Genomic DNA, 21,486 nt, shown 5'->3' on the forward strand with positions numbered 1-21,486 from the left:
TGAGAGAGGACTGGAGAAGAGGAGCGGGATATAAAATTCCAAGACAGGAAAGATATATTGCCAACTGTTCATCCCAGCGCCCAAAACGCATTCTCTTCATTCTTAATAATTAAAGCAGTAAATCTTCTGCAAGAGGGAGGGAGGACGCACACACAAACACCACCGGCTCAGAAGTTTAGAGAGCTTTCAGACCTCAGCGCTTGATGCTGGACGTTTTATCACCGCTTCACTTCCTCGGTGTAAATTTGAGTGCTGATATGTGCGTTATCCTGTCCTTCCACATGTGCTTTATAAGTGGGATTCTCAGTGTAACCCTGGGCCCCTTGCGGCGCTACCCTGAGACCCCAAATCTCTGCCACAACAACACAACCAGGACGACAACTCCCTCTGTTGTGTTTGCTCAGCTGGTTCGGCTTTGTCAGTCAGTATCAAACTCCTTGTTCCTGCCCTTCTACTGTTATTCTTTGCCTCTGTTTAGTTTCTTTGCACTAACATGGTTTGTTGGTTCTTTTGTGCTTTGTTTTGCATCAAAGGGAACATCTCCCATGTACCCCGTTTGTTCCCTCAGACAATGATAGGGTCGCGAGGTCACTGATAAAACATGGCTACCTGTAACCTGTGAAGTTGGGGCAACTTTTAAGGGTTAGTTCATCCAAAAATAAAAATTCTGTTATTAATTACTCACCCTCATATTGTTTCAAACCCGTAAGACCTTATTTTTGCTGAAATCCGAGAGCTTTCTGACCCTGCATAGACAGCAACAAAACTGACATGTTCAAGGCCCAGAAAGTTAGTAAGGACATCGGTAAAATAGTCCATGTGACATCAGAGGTTCAACAGTAATTTTATGAAGCTATACGAGAATACTTTTTGTGCACAAAGAAACAAAAATTTATTCAACAATGTCTTCTCTTCCGCGTCAGTCTTCGACAACACATGCATGCGGTGCTGCTGACATCACATGGGCAATTTTAATTATGTCCTTACTACCTTTCTGGGCCTTGAACGTGGTAGTTGCGTTGATGTCTATGGAGGGTCAGAAAGCTTTATAAGAATATCTTAAAGGGGTCATCGGATGCAAAATTCATTTTACATGTTGTTTGAACATAAATGTGTGTTGGAAGTGTGTGTACACATCCACCCAATAATGAGAAAAATCCACCCAGTGTTTTTAAAAAAAAATCCCTATTTTAAAATCCCCTTTCTCAAATCAGGCTGTTCTGAGATTCCTGTGAGAATGACTTAGTTCTGCACAGGCCCCTCCCACGATAGTTGATTGACAAGGCCATCTTACCTCAGACCCGCCCTGAGTGAGCTGTGAGCTGTCCGCCATTGTGTCGACTCCGGTGCAGGGGAAGACAAGAATGTCTCCGATTAAGCGATTGAGGTGTTCTGTTGTTGGATGTAATAATGAACATAGCAGTCATCATTTACTCCCAAAATCTGAGCCGCTGAAGACGCAGTGGATTACGTTTGTTTTTGAAGGGAATGCGCCCCCCAATCTACCTAAATGCGTCTATGTTCGCGCGAATCATGTGTGATCCAGCTTCATCTACAGAAGAAGTGAGTATAAGGGTTTTTTATGAATCCTTGCAAATCGCCTTTCCTAATAATGTGCCAGTTAGCAAGTTTTGCGGCTAAATGCGGCTAAAGTTTACAGTCTCATAGAACAGCTTGTCACCCCACGGAAGAGAGGGGCGGGGTGAGCAGAGCTTATTAGCATTTAAAGGGACATTCAACAGAATGGGTTGCTGTAAACAGAGCTGATTTTGACAAGGTAAAAGAGGTGTTTTTACACTACCATTGAGAAATTTTAACCAAAGTATGTTATAGACTTTTAATTTTAAGACCCTAAAGAATCATATCAACTTGTGGAAAATGGGCATCCGATGACCCCTTTAATTTGTGTTCCAAAGAACAACATGAGGGTTAGTACTTAATGACAGAATTTTCATTTCTGGGTGATTTAAACCTTTAAAGGGGTCATATGATGCTATTTTAAAGATCATTATTTTGTGTATTTGGTGTAACAGAATATGTTGACATGCTTTAATGTTCAAAAAACACATTATTTTTCAAATACTGTACATGGCTGCATCAACAATACTGCTGTTCCTGAAACCACGCCTTCTTTCTTTGCGTGCACATTTGGGCGGCATTATGCTAATATTTCCACATAGTGACGTAGACATGTGGGGGCGTGTTAGAACGAGGCATTTTAGGTAGGCGTGGTTGACTCTTAACTTTTATAAAGAATATCTCTTTGGATTTGAGACTTTAGTCTTTGCAACTTTACAGATCTTCTTTATGCACCAAGAGCTTGTAACACTCCAAAGAGAAAGGAAAAATTGAAATCGCATCATATGACCCCTTTAACATAGATTGGGCAATATAATTAACAGTAGCACCAGTTAAAAACTCACTGACACTAAAAATGAGTTCCAGTGGGTGCTATATCACTGACCTGCAAAGATGCGCAGGCGTTTGCGTCTCGGAGGCGGCCCGAGTCCAGAAACACCAGTACACTCATCTTCATCATCACAATCCCCACTTTCTAGACCCTCCTCATCCTCGTCTGCCTGGCCCTGTCCGGCTGGGTCTCTCCTCGCAGCGCCCCCTCCTGGTCGAGCCCTCCGTCGCTTTTCAGGCAACGTCACCATCCGCAAAAGCTATAGAGAAGAGAGTGTGGTGGAAAAATAGAAAAAAACATTAGACTTCTAATGAACAGATATGCTATAACCGCTATTGGATGCTACTCTAGGACAGGGTTTCCCAAACTGCAGTGTGGAAATGTGTTACATTTTTTAAATATTAACTTGAAAATTCAAGGGACACTTCAAGTAAATATTTTTGGTCAAAGAGGTTCGGTTGAAAAAAGTTTTGGAATCCCTGCTCTAGAGCATGCATCGTATATCAGTATGAGATTAGGTTTATGGATTTGTGTTCAGATCACAATCACACTCTAGATGAAAACTGTCAAACAAAGTCATGGTGAAATTAATTTGTTAGTGCTAAAAGTCAAATATTTTTTTTTTCAGCATACTGAGAAAAATGGCCAACACGATGGGTGGAAGCTAGTTAGATTTACTGGACAGACTCTGAGTAATATCTGAGAGATGACTGTGGAAGATAAAAAACAAAATATTTTAGTATTATTGCAGAACTAATAACAACAGAATTTGGTTTTGAATTGTATTGGTAGTTGGCATTCTATTCTTTTACAGAACAGCAAACTATTTTAAACAGCATTTCGTGAATTATTTTATAATTATTATGCATAACTTGTGAGCTGATATTATTCTATATTAATTTAAAAAAATAGAAGTTAAATTTATACTTTTAAAAATTCATTTGTCACTCTGCAGGACCATTTTAAAAAGTGAAAATTTGTTTAAAAAATAAAAAATAAAACAACTCTGACCAGATGAAGAACCTTCAATTTCAGTATTATTTTTAACATAAATTCTTGATGTTGATAAGTCTGCATCCACCAATTATTTAGATTTAATTTTGGGTTAAACAGATCAGCTGCTTCCTGACAAGAATGAAATTTCATAAATTGCTCCATATGCATTATGTGTGGTATGTGGCATATGTGGTATGTATAAAACTTCACATTGAGGATTGATTTTGAGCATGATAAGGTTAAATATATAAAGTTAAATGATCTCATCAAGCCATTCATTTCCAAAACCCTTTTTCATGTCTTTCTTTTTAAACAGTACACTCTTAAAAATAAAGGTGCTTCACGATGCCATAGAAGAACCTTTTTGTCTAAATGGTTCCATAAAGAACCTTTAACATCTGAAGAACCTTTCTGTTTGACAAAAGGTTCTTTGTGGCGAAAGAAGTTTCTTCAGATTATAAAAAGGTAAGAAAGAGATGGTTCTTTAAAGAACCTTTCACTGAATGGTTCTTTGTGGAACCAAAAATGGTTCTTCTATGGCATCGCTTGAAGAACCTTTTGAAGCACCTTTATTTTTAAGAGTGTACTGCATTGAAATAGTCAGGCATAAAAGGATAAACATTAAATGAGTTGATTCCTACATCGACCGCTGTTGTGTTTTGCCAAACTATAATTGCTGAAAATTCCATCGTCCCCCTCCGTCTTCTGCTTTTCCTTTAATCTTTCTACTCTGTCTTCCTCTTTTATTGATTTCCTTCCGATGTGCGGACACAAGCATGTGCTTGTTGTTGTTGGTTTTTTTCGTCGCTGTTGTTGTTTTTTGTCTACAGGAGAAAATTGAGATCAGATGGGTCTGGCTATGGATGGCTTCGCTCTGAAACAAATCATAGGGCAACAGCTTCTGACCAGCACACAGCTCTCTCTCTCTCTCTCAAAAATCTCTCTCTCTAAAAAATGGATAATTATTATATTATAACCCTCAGAAGATAAACAGGCCTTACTAAACATACAAACCCCTCCATCTGTGATTTAATGTCAGTGCATTCTCAGGAGGTCAGCAGGGAAAGTCATACAACATGTTCCACCAGATCTCCACACAGGCCTCTATTCAGGCCTGAAACACGGGAGGCACAGACCGCTTCTGTTTGAACAAGTCCGCAGGGCCGGTTATAGCAGTGACAGAGAAACTGATTCATTTACGCAGCTTGCCCACCGGCAATGACACCGAAAAGCATAAAACGGACAAAAGACGCCTGATAACGGTGTGAAAATGAGCTCGGGATAGCGCCGCCTAGTGAAACCACACTCCCTCAATGACTTGTGCTGTTCATGAAACTGAAATAACAACAAACGCGCCTGTTTTCCCTGTGCGAGGAATGGGCCTTTAATGCACTCGGCTCTCTTGTTTCAACAGCATGTTTTTGGAGAGCTGCATGAGTCTAAGCCCTAAGCACATTTACTGAGGGCTCTGAATTCCTTCCTGAAGACCGTTGCCCAGTAACGACGTGAGACAGGCCGTCCCCACAAACGTGGCCAGCTGAGGTAGCACAGGATGCTTTGGTTTGGCTGGTTAGAGTACATTTCTGGTGCCACTGTGTTACAGTGAAGGAAAAGGGGAATTTATTCATGCTTTAAAGCAATAAACTCACTTTGAATGCAAAGGCCGTATGCATTTATTTTGCTTGTCCATGTTAACAACTTACAGTGTTCACACTGTACACAATGCTGTGTAACAGAAGAGCATGTGCGACGTCTAGTATTCTGGAGTCTATTTTTGTCACACATCGTGTGCTGAATTCAGCAGGAACACTATGAAAATGCACCATAAACCTATTTAACAACTCAGTGTTTTGCAATATAGGCTTTTATGAAGCTATATAAAATAATGGAGTGAATTACTCACCCATTGTTTGAAAAAAGACATCTGTTACACAGTGACAGGCGCACAAACACTGTCTATTCAGCAAGTCAGACAACTTAAGCAGTATGTAGTCTATGCTCTAAACATTGGGTTTGGTTCCTTGGTAAATGTGGCCCACTTCCTTATGTAAATTAGATTTTATTAAGAGCAAATTTGTAATAATCAGAGGTGGAGCTGTGGTCTGACAGATAGAGTGGATCAATACTGAATGCTGGACGATGGTCGGTTAAAATAGCTTTCAAAGATTTGGGTTTATAAGATTTTTGAAAGAAGTCTCTTATGCTCACAAAGACTGAATTTATTTGATCAAAAATACAGTAATAGTATGAAATAACTGCTTTCTATTTGAATATAATTTTTAATATAATTAAAATGCAATATTCCTGTGATGCAAAGCTGAATTTTTAGTATCATTACTCAGTGTCTTCAGTGTCACATGATCCTTCAGAAATCATTCTAATATACTGATTTGCTGCTCAAGAAACATTTACGATTTTTATCAATGTTGAAAACAGTTAGACTACTTAATATTTGCTAAATACTTTTGTGAAACTGTGATATATTTTTGTCATGATTTTTTATAAATAAAAGAAAAAAACTGCATTATTTGAATATTTGAACAGCATGTTTTTGGAGAGCTGCATGAGTCTGAGCCCTAAGCACATTTACTGAGGGCTCTGAATTCCTTCCTGAAGACCGTTGCCCAGTAACGACGTGAGACAGGCCGTCCCCACAAACCATTTAAACTCTGAAAGCAAACAGTCGTAAAGAGAAAGAGAGAGAGAGAAATGTGGTCGAGGGTATTTTAAAACAAACTCGATTTTTATCAATGTTGAAAACAGTTAGACTACTTAATATTTGCTAAATACTTTTGTGAAACTGTGATATATTTTTGTCATGATTTTTTATAAATAAAAGAAAAAAACTGCATTATTTGAATATTTGAATATTAAATTAAAAAGTATATAAATTAAAAGTATTAATTGTCTTTCTTTCTTTCCAAAAAAAAAAAAAAAATCTTTCCAAACTTTTGAATGGTAATGTATTTTCAAGATATATCTATAATCAAATCAAATGTAGAATATATGTGACCCTGGACCACAGTCATAAGGGTACATTTTTTGAAACTGAGATTTATACATCACCTGAATAAATAAGCTTTCCATTGATTTATCTCCGTTGAATTTGCATAACGTACAGTGTATCTTTCAGCTGATCTTATAAAACCCTGTGCCCTATCAAACCAACATGTAATAACTGTGGTAACAATTCCCAATGGCCAACTCATGATAAACACCTATAAATATTTTCAGCTACTCAATATATTAACGCAGATATCACTTTCATTTTCTTAGATCAATACTGTCAGTGTGAGGACACAATGCTATGTGTCAGATGCAGTAACGCTGCTGCTGTAAAACAAGCCTGGTGTGTACTGGAGAGCCTCAAGGAAGCACAGAGAACACAAATAAAACAAAATATGCTTGATAAATCAAGAACAAGCCTCATACTTGAGGACTCCCCTCCTCCTCTTTCTCTCTGCGGTCCAGAGGCTTCGGGAACACAGAGCTCATGGAATGCAGCGGAGCTCAATGCAAAAAATGCAATTAGTGTCTGTTCAGCCATGCGATCCCTTCTTTCCCTTACTGCACAGAACACAAAGGAAAACTCAGCTCACAAACTCACAAAAGGCCAACACATGGCAAAGTGCTCAGCGGCGAGAGAGACGCAGTGCCCACAGACCTGTCGCTGAGCCCCACGCCAGGCCTGAACTCTGCTCAGGGTCAGCGCTCAGAGCAATATAGTAATGCCACATGGCAGTTTACTGTTTAATCAAGCAGACAAGCAATGGAGCGTATAAGAGGAGAAAACTCACAGATGGGTTTCTGGAAATTATAAGACCATGACTAAACAATGATTAGCCCAGCTCAGATCTCATCCAGAAAACCTGTTGCCGCGATGATATGGTCTTGTGTGTGAGTGTTGCTTTGGGGTTGCTAAGATTCTGTAAATAAAAATATATCATGTTTTTCTACATTCCCTTGCAACCCCTTGAAAAGCCCTGATTTGAGATATTCATGTATTTGTAGCATAAACATGAAGAGTGTGTTATACAGTGAAGTTTAAACTTAAAGTTAGGGGTTTGTTTCAATCTTTAAACTGATTTTTGAAAAATTGTAAGTTATTCTTGTATTAAAAAGCACCTCAGATATGCCTAGATTACCTCCATTTTATGAAAGCCTGTTTCCACCACAAAGTAGAAAATGCGACTTTTTATCTCACAATACAGGTTTCTGACTTTTTTCAGAATTGCGAGATATAAACTCAAAACTGCATGATATGAACTCAAAATTGTGAGATACAAACTTACAATTGTGAGACAAAAATGTCAGAATCGTAAGGTTGCAATTACCTTTTTATTTTTGATTCCATGATGGAAACACAAAAACAGAATTGCGAGATGTAAACTCAGAATTGTGAGATATAAGCTCATAAGTGCAAGGAAAAAAAATCTGAATTAATTCTTACAGTTTCATGAAAAAAAAGTCTGAATTAAAGTAAAATATTTTAAAAAATCGCAATTACTTTTTAAAATGTCTTTATTCTTTATCGGAAATGTGGCTTCCATTCCATTCCATCCCTTTCCATTTTCTATCTAAAACAAGTTTTGCAGCAAAAGTTCTCTTTTGATCTCTTCCCTTAGTCAGTCCTGTAATACATCTCCAACACTGACAAAAAAACAAATCCACCTACTGTGGAGAAAACATGAGAGGACAAGACTTTTTTTCTCCGTCTCTCTTTCTGGTAACCACAACACACGCTGTGGGGCGGCAGTGAGCAGCTGAGGGTTGTGTATGGCCGGGGTATAAAGACCCCAGAGGGGACGGAGATAAAGCCTGTGGTTTGGCCCTCGCGCTGCAGCACCACATCCAGCATGTCACCACTCTGAAGTGAAACCCAACAGGGTCAGTACAGGGACACGGCTTCCCTTTACAGCAGCCTACATGTTTATGTGTTTGCGAGAGAGAGAAACCGAGAAAACCGGATGAAATGTAGCGAAGACTTTTTTTTTTCCATCCTACCTCTGATTAGCATCATACCATGTATTGTGCCTGTTCAAGAGGAAAAACGAGCATGTCTGGACTTGTGCCGTAGCTTGTGGTCTGTTCATATGGTGCTCTGCATGCTGTTGTACTATATATGAAACAGCTACACTTACATGCACAGTGCAGATGTTTGCGGTAAGATTTTTTCTTGAGAGAGAGATGTTACTTTTATTCAGCAAGGATGCATTAAACTGATCAAAAGTGACAGTAAAGACAACTATAATGTTACAAAAAATCTGTATTACAAAAGAATCCTGGTCTTTCGAAGTTTCTATTCTTCAAAGGATCTTGGAAGAAAATCTATCAGTTTCCACAAAAATATTAAGCAGCACAGCTGTTTCCAACATTGACAATAATATAATATAACATACAAGAATGATTTCTGAAGGATCATGTGACACTGCAGACTGGAGTAATTTAGCTTTGCATCACGAGAATAAATTCTATTTTAAAATATATTCAAATGCAAATCAGTTATTTGAAATTGTAATAATATTTCACAATATTACTATTTTTACTGTATTTATTTTGCTCAAATACCTGCAGCCTTGGTAAGCATACATTTCAAAAGCATTCAAAAATCTTACTGATCCCAAACTTAATGTACAGCACTGCTGTGCTTTAAACTGGAGCACTATGAACACTCTCAAATGCTCGCAGCGCACATCGTTCTTTAGAAAATAATCTGAATAATCAAATAAGCCTGGTGCTTAACCTCAGTGTAATTTTGTTTGAATTGTAATTTCCTGCATTCTTAAAATGATTACATTATGACCTCTGCCCTACATACAGCGCTTTTGAATTTCCTCATTTATATGAAACCATCCAAAGGTCACACACACAAAAACGGCCTTACAACCACTTTAGTTGTTGTGGCTCATACTTGAGGGAAGAAGGGATCAAACCGGTACATTTTCACTGTGTGAGTCATGGAAACTTCAATCCAAACCCGTATGCGCACACATTTCATGCATTACTCAACATTTGAGGTGAGTTTGTGGACCTTTATTCCCTTTCTCTGTCCTGGCATCCCCTCTCACCTGTCTGAAGCAGAGGCAGTCACGCAAGACACAGTACGTCTGAGACAGATGAAAGAGACAGATTCATTTCCTAGAACTAATACCTGTTGGGACAGGAGCACAAAGAGCAGGCCTCCTCTAGCGGCCTGGGTGTGGGCTTCTCCAAAGATGATTTATGAGTGTTTTACCACATTCGTCTGAATCAGTTCCTTTACAATCTAAACAAGTCTCTGTAGTAGCTTCCCCAGTGCTGTAACAAAGCCATTTATCAAAGAAAGCAAAACAAATCACAGATTTGTGTGCATTTGAACAAAGATATCTGTTGAAGAATTGATCATTTGAAAAAAAAAAGGGAGGCAAAGCTACACAGATTCAGAAAGGTGGACTTCATTGTTGTTTTTGTTGTTTATGTTTGTATAAAAATATGTCTGGAAGAGCTGTGATGACATGAAATGTATATATAACTGAAGTCAAAGAAAGAGAAAAGAATTCACAGTTCTTTTATCTAGCGGTGTTAATGTTGGCATGTTTGCAGTAAATGCAGGCGATTGTTTGACAGAGCAGTGGGAGCTAAAAGAGTTTCTGATACGAGGGCTGCTGGCTAAATCTAATTAGTGTCTGAGGACAGGCTTCGCTTGTCTTCTGCTCCAGGGCTTGACATGTTATCGCCATCGTTCCCAGAGTCATGTGGTCTGAAAGCAGTGCATCTGATATCACCATCTGATTCCCAGCTCAGCATTCTCTCATGGACACACATTGTGTGCTTTAAAGCACTGGTTCTCAACTAGGGAGCCTCAGCAAACTTCCAAAGAGGACTTAAAATTATTTAAAAATAGACAAAACAATCATTAAAACAATCTAAAACAACTTATTTTAATTCATCCCCTCAAAAAATGTTTTTTTTTTTCTTTAAAGATTTACATTTTTACAGCAAACATTTTTATAAAAAAGATATAGAAGATATTTTGAAGAATGTGCTGGCTGCTCTTTTCCCTTTACAATGTGCAAAAATGCTAAAATGTAGTCCACATGATTCATGTGCTACATATACTGTATATGCACTAGAGCCACACAATATGTTTGTGTGAGAATTAAACTGACATTTAAGTTCTTATTTCATCATAATCTTCCCTATTAGTGAGCTGAATGATTAATTATTTGAAGAAAAAAAACAGTCAGTTTCATAATTTTAATTACTGATTAGACATAACACATTAATACTGATTCAGCTAGATTTGAAATGAAAATAACGTTTTTTAGCCCAAATTATGCATGTATGATTTTAGACTGCTTCAGTTATCTAGCAAAAAGAAGTGTGTGATTTTCTCTTTTTCTTGTCAACATTGCTGTTAGATTAATAACATAATAGACAGTAATTTCCCATTAAATGTCTTTTAGTATAACTCCCCATGTTATCTAAAATCCTCTTGTGTATCGCATAATTCTTCAAGCTCCCTTTGGTTTTAAAATGAGTCTGACAACTCTGATCTATTACCTCACCTCTTTTTCACATTTATGCAGACAGATGTAAGAGTATGATCTATACAAGCAGCTTGAAAAGATCCATACATGCAGTCTAGAAATGTGGGTGTTTTTACAGAAATGTCCCAGGACTCGCTGAAGGCTTGTCTTAAGCACTGACACTGAGCAGTACGCCGCATGTGTGAGCGCTGCCTCCTTCCTCTTCTGTCTTTCTCGAATAATCTGCTACATTGTAGAGACATTGATTTGCGCTGTGAGGCCCCCGTCACAAAAGGAAAGAGAGACAGAGGAGACCCTATGATGACCCTGCACGGAGAGGAAACAGGAAGTGAGACCTCTGACCCGCCGAGAGGCTCCTGTTGTGTTTTCCAGCGAGGCCGCTGATGGAGCGCCGCGTTTCTCTGAGGTTCCTCTCTCGGCTCACGCTGGGAGATACAGACGAGTCGTGAGAAACAGCACATAGAGGCAAATCTCACAGAGAGCCCAGGGGAGGCTTGAGTTACTCTACAGCCTGAGAAACAACACGGCCGTAACCCTTCCACCTGTAAGCCTCTCTCCCTCGAACACGATCACATCTCAATGGATTCAGTCTACAGTGCTCATAAGGCAACAAGAATCATGTTTGTCAGGAACACTGACCCCCTGATGCGAGGCACGGCTCCTGGTGGGGTGACCAGGGTTACTTTCCTTAACCACAACTACTCGTGTAAAACCAAGCTTAAAAAAAGTAAATTAAATGAAAAACTAAAATTACACGAAACTAACAACACAACACTTAAACGGTAAAACAAAACTACACACACACAAAAAATAATAATAATCATCATCAAAAATAATTTAAGGTTTTCATAGTCATTAAGCACTCATCATATAGCAGAATAATCAGAACTTTTGGGAATCTCTGCATGCTTTTGTCATTTCCTGTCTAACCAAATTAAGCATGCTTTGCTAAATTTCCACTGCTTACTCAAAACATTCAATATACCCAACCGTTTACATGTTTGGGGTCTGTAATAGTTTTATTTTTATGTTTTTGAAAGAAGTCTCTTATGCTCACCAAAGCTTCATTCATTTAATCAAAATACAGTAAAACTGTAACATTGTGAAATATTATTACAATTTTAAAATAACTGTTTTCATTTTAATATATTTTAAAATGCAATTTTTCCTGTGATGCAAAGCTAAATTTTCAGCATCATTACTCCAGTCTTCAGTGTCACATGATCCTTCAGAAATCATTCTAATATGCTGATTTGCTGCTCAAGAAACAGAGACAGGTGTTTGGGAACACTTCAGCCAATACATGCACTTTTGTTTATTTTGCATCCCTATTATAGTAAGTACCGTATTTCTGGTCAGTCAGTGGCTCAGGAAGTGCCCTCTGTAACATTTCCATGTCACAGGAAGTCTTTCCAGCAGATCAGGATAACAAATATGTCCTGTTAGTAAACAGGTTTGCTGGTGACCATGTAAGGTGTAGCCCGTTTCCTTCAGCACAGATGAGCTCTGGTTATAGGGTAGCTGTTGGCTGGCTGTGTGGTAATTGTAGCCAGTGGGTGGGGGTAGATTGGTGGCAGTAGGGGGCACAAAACTTCTGGCCTGTGGGATGAGGGGGCTTTGCTGAGAGCACTGCTGGGAAGAGGGTCTGGGGGCTTTAGCCTCATTAGCAGCTAACTAATTGGAAAGAAAAGACCTCTCATGTGCTCCGTCTGACCTCCTAGACAGCAGGGGAGAGAGGAACAGATAGATGAAAAAGAGAGGGGGATGGAGGAGAAGGAGGGAATGTGAGAGAGGGAACGGCATTGGAGAGATGTAAGAAAGTGCCCAGAGGTTGCCCGTTTCATAGCTCAGGAGACTTCATGGGGTTTCATTTAACTATCAATTTTGTCTCAGATGTTTCTTTTAAAATTCCTTAGTGGAAATAAAAATAGACATCAATGAGACAATCAGAAACTACTTTGAAATTAGTTTTCAAACTTGAAAAGTAGTTTAACTTTAACTACACTACATGCTACTAATAAAAAGTGGGTAACTACAGTTAACTAAGCTTTTAAGGCAGCAAAATCTCTAAAATGAACCAAACTGTCTCTCAAGTTAAATTTGACTGTACTTTACAGAACTTTGGCTTCTCTATCGCCATCTGTGGTTGAGACATGAAATTGCATGATGCATCAAAAGCACTGATTTCTGTGTGAATGAATGAATCTGATGGTTTCAGTTATTGTAGTTGTTTCCCTGTGATCAACATACTGAAACAGATTTGTTATTCTACTACAAGACCCGCTAACAGGAAGAAAAACAGAAAGTCCTACAACACTTAAAAATAAAGGAGGTTTTTGCAGTGATGCCATAGAAGAACCATTTTAGGTTCCTCAAAGAACCTTTCAGTCAACAGTTCTTAAAAGAACCATTTTTTCTTAGTGTGAAGAGCATTCTATAATCTAAAGAACCTTTTGTGGAATGAAAAGGTTCCACTGATGTTAAAAGTTCTTCATGGAACCATCAATGCCTGTAAATAACCTTAATTTTTAAGAGTGCAGGTATAAAATAAACCTACATCATTACAGAAATCAAGTAGCATATCTCCTACCACAGACCTTTTTTCTCTATTTATGGATATGACGTGACCACACAAGGATGAATGGCATAAACCGGAAATATTTCTGAGAAAAGGTGAAGTGTTTGAGAGCAATAAAGCATAAGAGAGAAAAAGTTGGAGGAGAGAGACAACATGAGACACATTAAGGTTGTCAGAAAAAGAAGACTGCATTAGAAGGACATATTTTCTAAAAATGGAAAGTTATCTATATGGGAGTTTTTGGTGTGAGGGCCACAGCAAATCAAGCCGTTGAGAACAGAGACATGCAAAGGCCATCAGGAGCGACGCTGGGATGGGGGTCAAACACAGCCCCCACTCTACTCTGGATTTATGGAGGTCTTTCTAGACTGCTTTAATGTCAGGTGTCACAGTTTATTTGAGAAACTCTTATAGTCGCGCACCTTCAAACGGACCAGCATCCACTGAAGCACATTAAGCTGCTATTTGTGTGTGTGTACGTGTGTAGATAATTTGCATAAATATGTGTTTGTGTGTACTTAGACTCAAGCGACCATGGCAGGATTTGTTTAATAACCTTCAAACTACCACTCACAGTTAAACCTCATATACTTCACAAACCATCACAGAAGTTCAAGGACTCAGATTAAACCAGTAGATTTCATATTTTAAATAGTACAATACAGATACATTTGGATTGGAGGTTGGCAGATTTTTAAAAGAAGTCTCTTATGCTGACCGAGGCTGCATTTATTTGAATCAAAATACAGTAAAATCAGTAATATTGTGAAATATTATTACAACTTAAAAGAACTGTTTTCTATTTTAATACATTATAAAATGTCATTTATTCCTGTGATCGCAAATATGAATTTTCAGCAGTCATTACTCCAGTCTTCAGTCACATGATCCTTCAGAAATCAATCAAATTCATTCAAAAGATTCTTTGATGAATAGAAAGTTCAAAAGAACATAATGTGTAATAAGCATGTTTTGTAATATTATAGATGTCTTTACTGTCACTTTTGATTAACGTTGATGCATCTTTGCTGATTATTTAAAAAAAAAAAAAAAAATCTCCATCCCCAAATTTTTGAATATTATTTTGATATTGCTAAAAAAAATATTGTTACCATGCCCAAATTCACATAAAACCTACTGCATTGCACAGAGTACATTTGTCAATCACTGCCATCTTTTGTCCTGGAGTAAACTTAAGTTTTCATTTAGATAGACGACTACTTGTTTAACTTTGGAGTGCACAGACATTCATATCTGATGTGAAGAGGCCTTTGGAGCTTGGTACTTTTTGGTACTTTTACTCGAGTAGATGAGGTGTGGAGTCAGCGGCAGCAGGACGTGAGGCTGCGTGCTGGAATGTGGAGCTCTGGTTTGTTTTGCTGTCTGCTCTCTTGCCTTACCTGCGGCCCTCCCTCTCTCTCCATCTCTGCCGCTGGATCTAATTAGAGCGAAGGAGGGCTGCGGGACTGGAGTGTGTCACATACAACTCGACACAGTCAGGAAGGAGAGTGGGAAAGAAAGTGGGATTAACATGGGAGAAAAAGCATAAGAAATGTAGGGTGGAGTTCAAAGAGAGAGAAGAAGAAAGTGAAAAGTGCAAAGAAAAGTTCCAGTCAGGAAATGAGAGAAAAAGTGAGTGTGCGTGAAAGAACTAGCCTAGAGTTCTTTCCCATAGTACGTGAAAAAAGAAAAAACAGAGCATGTAATTTTTCACAGAACATTCCACAAATCTAGGACAACATGAGAAGTGACATGTAATATATGCTCACTTCTCTGCCCTACACATGGTAGACACATCTCAACGCTGGAGGGAACTTCTATAATCAAAGACCAATCAGATAATTGCGGTGTTTCACCACTATCCCCTGAGCTCCGCTGGGAACAGGCTTTTTTTGAACAGTAACTCAATACCCTGGAAAGTCCAGATGGTCCTGATGACGGCACTAGCGGAAAGACATATTTTCCTAAATATGAAAATCTAATTTAGCAATACGCGTAAATTAAACTATACATGTGAGGTCAATTTTCTAGACCTCTGTCCTTGGTACTCCAACAATATAGGCTCCAGTAAAGCTCCGGTAAAAATGGTTACTCCAAGTGGTTACATCTCTGTGTTTATCTCCATAATGTCACCAAAAAGCACATTATTTCAGTCAGATTATATCTAGATATCAGATAACTTATTATAGCTTTATTCATTTAGAAATATCGAAACAAATAAACACTGATATGTTTGGCTTTACACCACGTGCTATCCAGGCTCAACGTGTTTTTTGTCAGCTGCTTGGTTCCTATGCTAGCTAGCCGCAGTGGTCCAAAATAAATGTATAAACCTTATACCTCTAATATATTCTGATTGTGCAGCTTGTTCATTTTCATTCTGGACAGACAAATTACTTATGGAAACTCTGTTTCAGCGTGTTAGTCCTTAAAAGTTTAACACAGGGGGATTTTTTAGCCGTAGACTGATCTGAGGGATAATTTTTTAAGGTTAATTTTTAAGAACAAACTGGAGGTTTTGTACTCCCACAACTCCCCACAAAGAAGTAAACTGTCCACAAATGACGCACTATTCTTGTATAAACACGAAGAGACGCTGCAGACTTTACAGATCAGCACGAGTGAATGTTTGACAGTCATGGGAACAAACACAAACACACATGAAGACAGACGGAGGGTGTGTGCTATATGAGCTTCATCTCTGAACATCTCTGCCATTTCCGCCAAGCAGAAATTCCGCCATGCACTGCCACTATACAGTATATGTAGGGTTTGAATTTAACACTTGCCAACCCGAATCCAGAGGCTGTTTAAAATCCTGCTGCACAACTCGCTTTTTCTTTTTTCTTTTATTAAACTGCATTAACAACGATTTGAGACAAATATTTGTAATCAATGGAGGAAAAGCTTCAATAGATTGATTATCAATATTGATTATAAATTGAATACATGATCGTTAAACATTCATTTGGAAATTAGAATGACATAAATGCTGATTTATAAGAGAAGCCATAGGGAATTTTGTTTTTATTACTTTTGTAATGGTATTCACAAACTGTGATTGACTGTCGTAAAACTGAAAACCATTTCTTGATTCAGAATCAGATTTAATAATAAATACATTTAAATCTAAGCTGTGTTTTTGATAATCTGGTTTAGTCTTGATATTTTGGTTTTGGCTAGTATAAGTTTTGAATGGCCAGTAGCCAAACTGATCAGTGAAAGAGTTAATATATAATTTTAAATAAATGTTTTTTTTGATTGCTCCATTTCATTTAAATGCTGATTCTGTTCATTAAAGAATCAGGAATGTATCACGCTTTCCACAACAGTATTAAGCAGCACAACTGTTTTAACATTGATAACTGATCATTACTATTGAAATTATTACACTGATACTATTGAAAATATTTAATATGAAAACAACATGTTTTTATATCACATTTACTTTTTTTCCTCAGTAAACTATGTATGGGTTTGTTGCAAAGCATCATATTTGGGGGTCCTTGGCATTAAAAAAAATGTGAAACCCCTGATCAAATATCTAGGATAAAGCTTCAGCACTGCTAATGCGCTAACTCACATACATTTAGGCCTGAGAGATCCGTCTCTGACTGAGTCATGTTTAGGCATGCAGATAAGAACACACAGACTCTTTGAGCACTTGCCCAGTTGGAATAGCTTGAGCACCAAGTCATTTTTTTCATTTATAGAGACGAGCTTACTCTAAACTTGGCCCCGCACAGCCATTACATCAGCCGCATTAGGCGTGAGAAATCAGGGTCTGCAGAGCTGAGGGAGGGTAAAGTTTTGTCTTTTGGTGTTCAGTGCGCTCCCCAGTGTCTCTCTTTCAGAAGAGGACCAAATCTGAGCCAACAAGCCATCTCTATCGCCGCTACACTAACACTCTTTGGGACACAGGCTTGTCACGCTATATACCCCGGGAACAGACATATTTCAAACACTGTTAAGAGCTTCCAAAAACCTTATTGCTCCATAAAATCAAATGGGTCCACACCCAAAATGTTTTATAGAACTACAACTGCTGGAGAACACTTAGAAAATGTAGCACATACTAAAAGTAACAAGCCTCCCAGGCTAGAAGATGAGATCTTGGTTTTCTGAAATGCTAGGAAAAGTCTGATATGAGTGTTCTGTCTGTCCGCTCTGGGAAAGAACTCAAACCCCCGGCTATTGGAAACAAATGAGAACACACATTAGCACGGTGCCAGATAAGACCAAATGCAAACTATTATCACAGGGTTAAGTTAAACTGAACATTTGATTAAAACATGTTTGAGTTTCTGCTGGTGAAGTAAAGGAAACACTACCGGTCGCACTAAAGCCTCGTTCGCATTGACATAAGGTCAAGAGACAGACATGTCATGGAGAGTTAGTATGTTTTCACAAGGAATCAGTTTTCTTCATGTTAAATGAATGTTTTATATGGGAAAGTTTTGAATATAACGAGCAGCAAACGTGAACACGATGAGAGGGATTATCAATGCATGAACCAAAAACCATTGGTAGAAGCTGCTTCTTTGCATAAAGTTAAACTTTTCTCAACTTTGTAGACTCGCTGGAGCTCCATCTCCTTCAGCCGGAACTCGAATTGAACATGAATTATTAAATAATTAATCTTTTATGAATGATTTAAAAAGTCTCTGTCATGGTGAAAAGGAGCTTAATTAGGTCTGTTTTTTATTTCTGTGAAATCGGCTAGTGCTGTTGTTGTGTCTTGTCCCGTTCTGTCTCATTAAGGACATTGCACACTGATTTGACTGCACTACTATTCTCATGTTTGTCAGAGAATGACATAGTGAAGACATCTCATACATGCACACAGTTTAATCAACAACCCACACAAACATCTTATCCTACATGACTGTACTTGTGAGGTCCTCACTGTTCAAAAAAAGCCTCACTAATAAAGTGAAACCTGTTGAACACAGTTGAACCTGTTTGACCTCACTAGTTAAAAAAGCTTATAAATGAATTGGTCAAAACATGTACAGTATATATCACTAACCTAAAGAAAAACAATGGAAGACTATGACATAATACAGTGAAACAAACATGCGTCTACACATTTGTTTATGTGTTTATATGGGCCACAGATGTGTATATACATAGAGGTCTTTTGAAATGCTCTTGCCATTTGCTTACCAGACATGAACAGCACTGACATCATACAGTCACCAGATCTATATAATCTGTGTGTGTGTGTGTGTGTGTGTGTGTGTGTGTGTGTGTATGAGGTTCACAACCATGCTGCTATTCAGATCAGCTGCACAATTCTAAGCGTGACATTGCTTAATTATGTTTTTTCCTCTCTTTCTAATACACATGACAGAATACAACAGAGGTCTAGGGTACATCTTCATTTTGATTGTGTGTGAATTATTGTCATGTACATAAATTATGTGACGTGTGTCTTAAAACAACAGCTGGACACTTCACAGGAGCTGCGCAGGAGGAAGAAAACAGATGGGAAGAAGGTCAAAGTGAGTCTTTCACAGATGGAGGAGAGAAGAGAAGAGAAGAGAAGAGAAGAGAAGAGAAGAGGAGAGAAGAGAACTAATGCAACTCATTCTGAATTTTACTTTAAGTACCAAACTAAAATATACTGTCCATACAATATGAAACCATTGTTTTTATAGTTTACTCAAACTATTTTCAGTATGTGATATAAAACTAAAATAAAACAAAATATAATTTTTTTTTTTTATCTAAACTTAAACTCAAAACTTAAATTCAAAATGTTGCCTTGGCAAATAACTGAAATAAAATAAATGTAAGTAATTAAATAGCTAACGAGGTAATAAAATTAACAAAACCTAAATAAAATAAAATGTAGAGTAACTGAGAAAATGAGGGCCTGTCCCATGGCAGGCATGACCTCACAGCTCTTCTCCACAGCCTGAGGGCAGACGAGACCCACGAATCATCTGAGCCGCTCTGATGTCTCTGTGGTCTGTTTAAACAAGAGCGCTGCGCTAATCCGCTCAGATGGGGCCATTGAGCATGAGGCCGCAGTGGGTTTCTATAACACACACACACACACACACACACACAAAACTACACGCATAGCAACACACATACATATCATCCTGGTTTAAGGCAAGATATACACAGGACCCCACACTCTCTTATTTCTCACTTAATTAAAGTAAAATTAAAGATTAAAAGAAATTGCATTTAATTAATTAACAAGACTAAATAAAAATTATTAAATAAAAATAGTGCAAAGGGAGTTGACAAGTATTAACAGAGGAAATAAAGCAGAACATCTAACAACAAGAAAAAAAGTCAATGTTAAAAACAAAACAAAAAAGGAATACACAAAACAAAACAGGACAAAGCAGAAACAAATAAAATAGTTTTAACAAGTAGTAATAAAAAACTAAATAAAGCAAACAAAACAAACAGTTTATAATTAAAAACAATAAAAAAGTAAACCAAAAAAGTAGCTTTGAAAAATAAAATAAAGCAGAACAAACAAACAAAAAACAAAATTAGGAAATTAGAAATGTGGGAAAACGAATAAAAGGAATAAATGGCAAAGGTCTCATTAATTAAATGAGTTATAAAATGAATTTGTTTTATTTTTATCCAAAGTTGTTTTTAAAAAAAACAAACAATTTTTCTCTCTTTCACCATTTTCACTAAATCCCTCCCTGTACTACTTTGGACTATTGTTAGCTCTTCTTGCTTGTTGTATTCCTCATAATTTTGCTTCAGATAAAATAGTAAATGAATAAATGTATCGAAATGTAAATGTAAAAGGGATAAATTAAATGTGAAAAATCAGGGCTAAATGTGCCAATAACACACACACACACACACACTTGGATTGAGCTTTACTAACTGTAGCCTATAGCCATTCACAATAAGGTTGCATTGCAACATACATTTAAATCAAGCCAAAAACACACATCCTGCAGGTACAGAGGAAGCACAGAAAGAGGTGTCCTTTAGATCGCCCGGTGAACTTCCTGTGGATGAGCCAGATGCTGTTCTCTCAGGATTACCAGAGTATATACACAGAAAACCCTAAAGGGTCAAATATCACTGTGGGATCTCAGTCACAATAGGGAACGAACTGTACATGAAATATAAGCAGACACACCCTGACTCACACACACACACACAGTCAAGGTGATACGACACGCAGCTGTTGTTTTTTAAAGGCAGGCAGGAAGAAAGTGAATGAAAGCCTCTGCTTTGTCTGCATTAGCGTACAGATTCTGGCAGCCCCTAGCACACATCCTGATAATCTACAAGACTGCGCTGCCATAAAACAGCGTGCAGACATGTGCATCTGTGTGTGTGATGACAGGCAGACGGTTGTGACGGAGTTAAAGCAGAGGTGATGAGTTTATGTACGGCTGTATGTCTGTGTGCTGACTGACTGCATGGCAGCATATGATTATTCACAGATGTGCACTGTGAAGTTCACATGTAAAATAGTGTGTGCATGTTTTCTGATAAACAGTAACTCACCTGATTGATGTGTTTGAGTTTGTCGATGATCTGGCTGATGATGGGTTCAGGTGGCTTTTGTCTGGATTCTGAGCCGTGTGGATGGACTTTCTTCAGCCCTGGACCAGGAAACCTGCAAAATATAAACACAAATGTCCATTAGTCACATTAAAAACAAAATTACAGGTTTTAATGCACTCTGTCTATGAATTGAAAGTGATATATGGAGATCGGGGCTAGTTGTCGCACCTTTACTACAGTAAATATTTCTTGGGTTGTTTACATTTTTAAAAGGCAATTTCTATGTAAGTACACACATTAAGGTCTTGGCTTCAAAAGCAATTAACATTTAAACTGTTACTGTCTAGAAAAAAATATTTAAACAAAAGTTGAACTGCCACATTACAATATAAAATACTATTTAAGTTTATAAGTTGTCATATTGTATATTATATTCCATTATATTTTTTTAAATCTTAAAAAAAAAAAAT

General features: G+C 37.8%; 1 protein-coding gene across 2 annotated transcripts in view; it reads right to left on the bottom strand.

The window, feature by feature from the left end:
• The window catches only part of LOC107658084 (glypican-3-like), a 123,292-nt gene that overhangs the window by 18,124 nt on the left and 83,682 nt on the right, over positions 1–21,486 (bottom strand). For both annotated transcript variants that reach the window (XM_016446512.1, XM_016446513.1), the window contains 2 exons: positions 21,017–21,128; positions 2,465–2,669 (listed from right to left, as the gene is read on the bottom strand). In XM_016446512.1, the coding sequence (XP_016301998.1) occupies positions 2,465–2,669; positions 21,017–21,128 (317 nt within the window). The remainder of the gene's footprint in view (positions 1–2,464; positions 2,670–21,016; positions 21,129–21,486) is intronic.

This window comes from Sinocyclocheilus anshuiensis, unplaced genomic scaffold, assembly GCF_001515605.1.
Source record: "Sinocyclocheilus anshuiensis isolate Anshui unplaced genomic scaffold, SAMN03320099.WGS_v1.1 scaffold227, whole genome shotgun sequence".
NCBI classification, from domain to species: Eukaryota; Metazoa; Chordata; class Actinopteri; order Cypriniformes; family Cyprinidae; genus Sinocyclocheilus; species Sinocyclocheilus anshuiensis.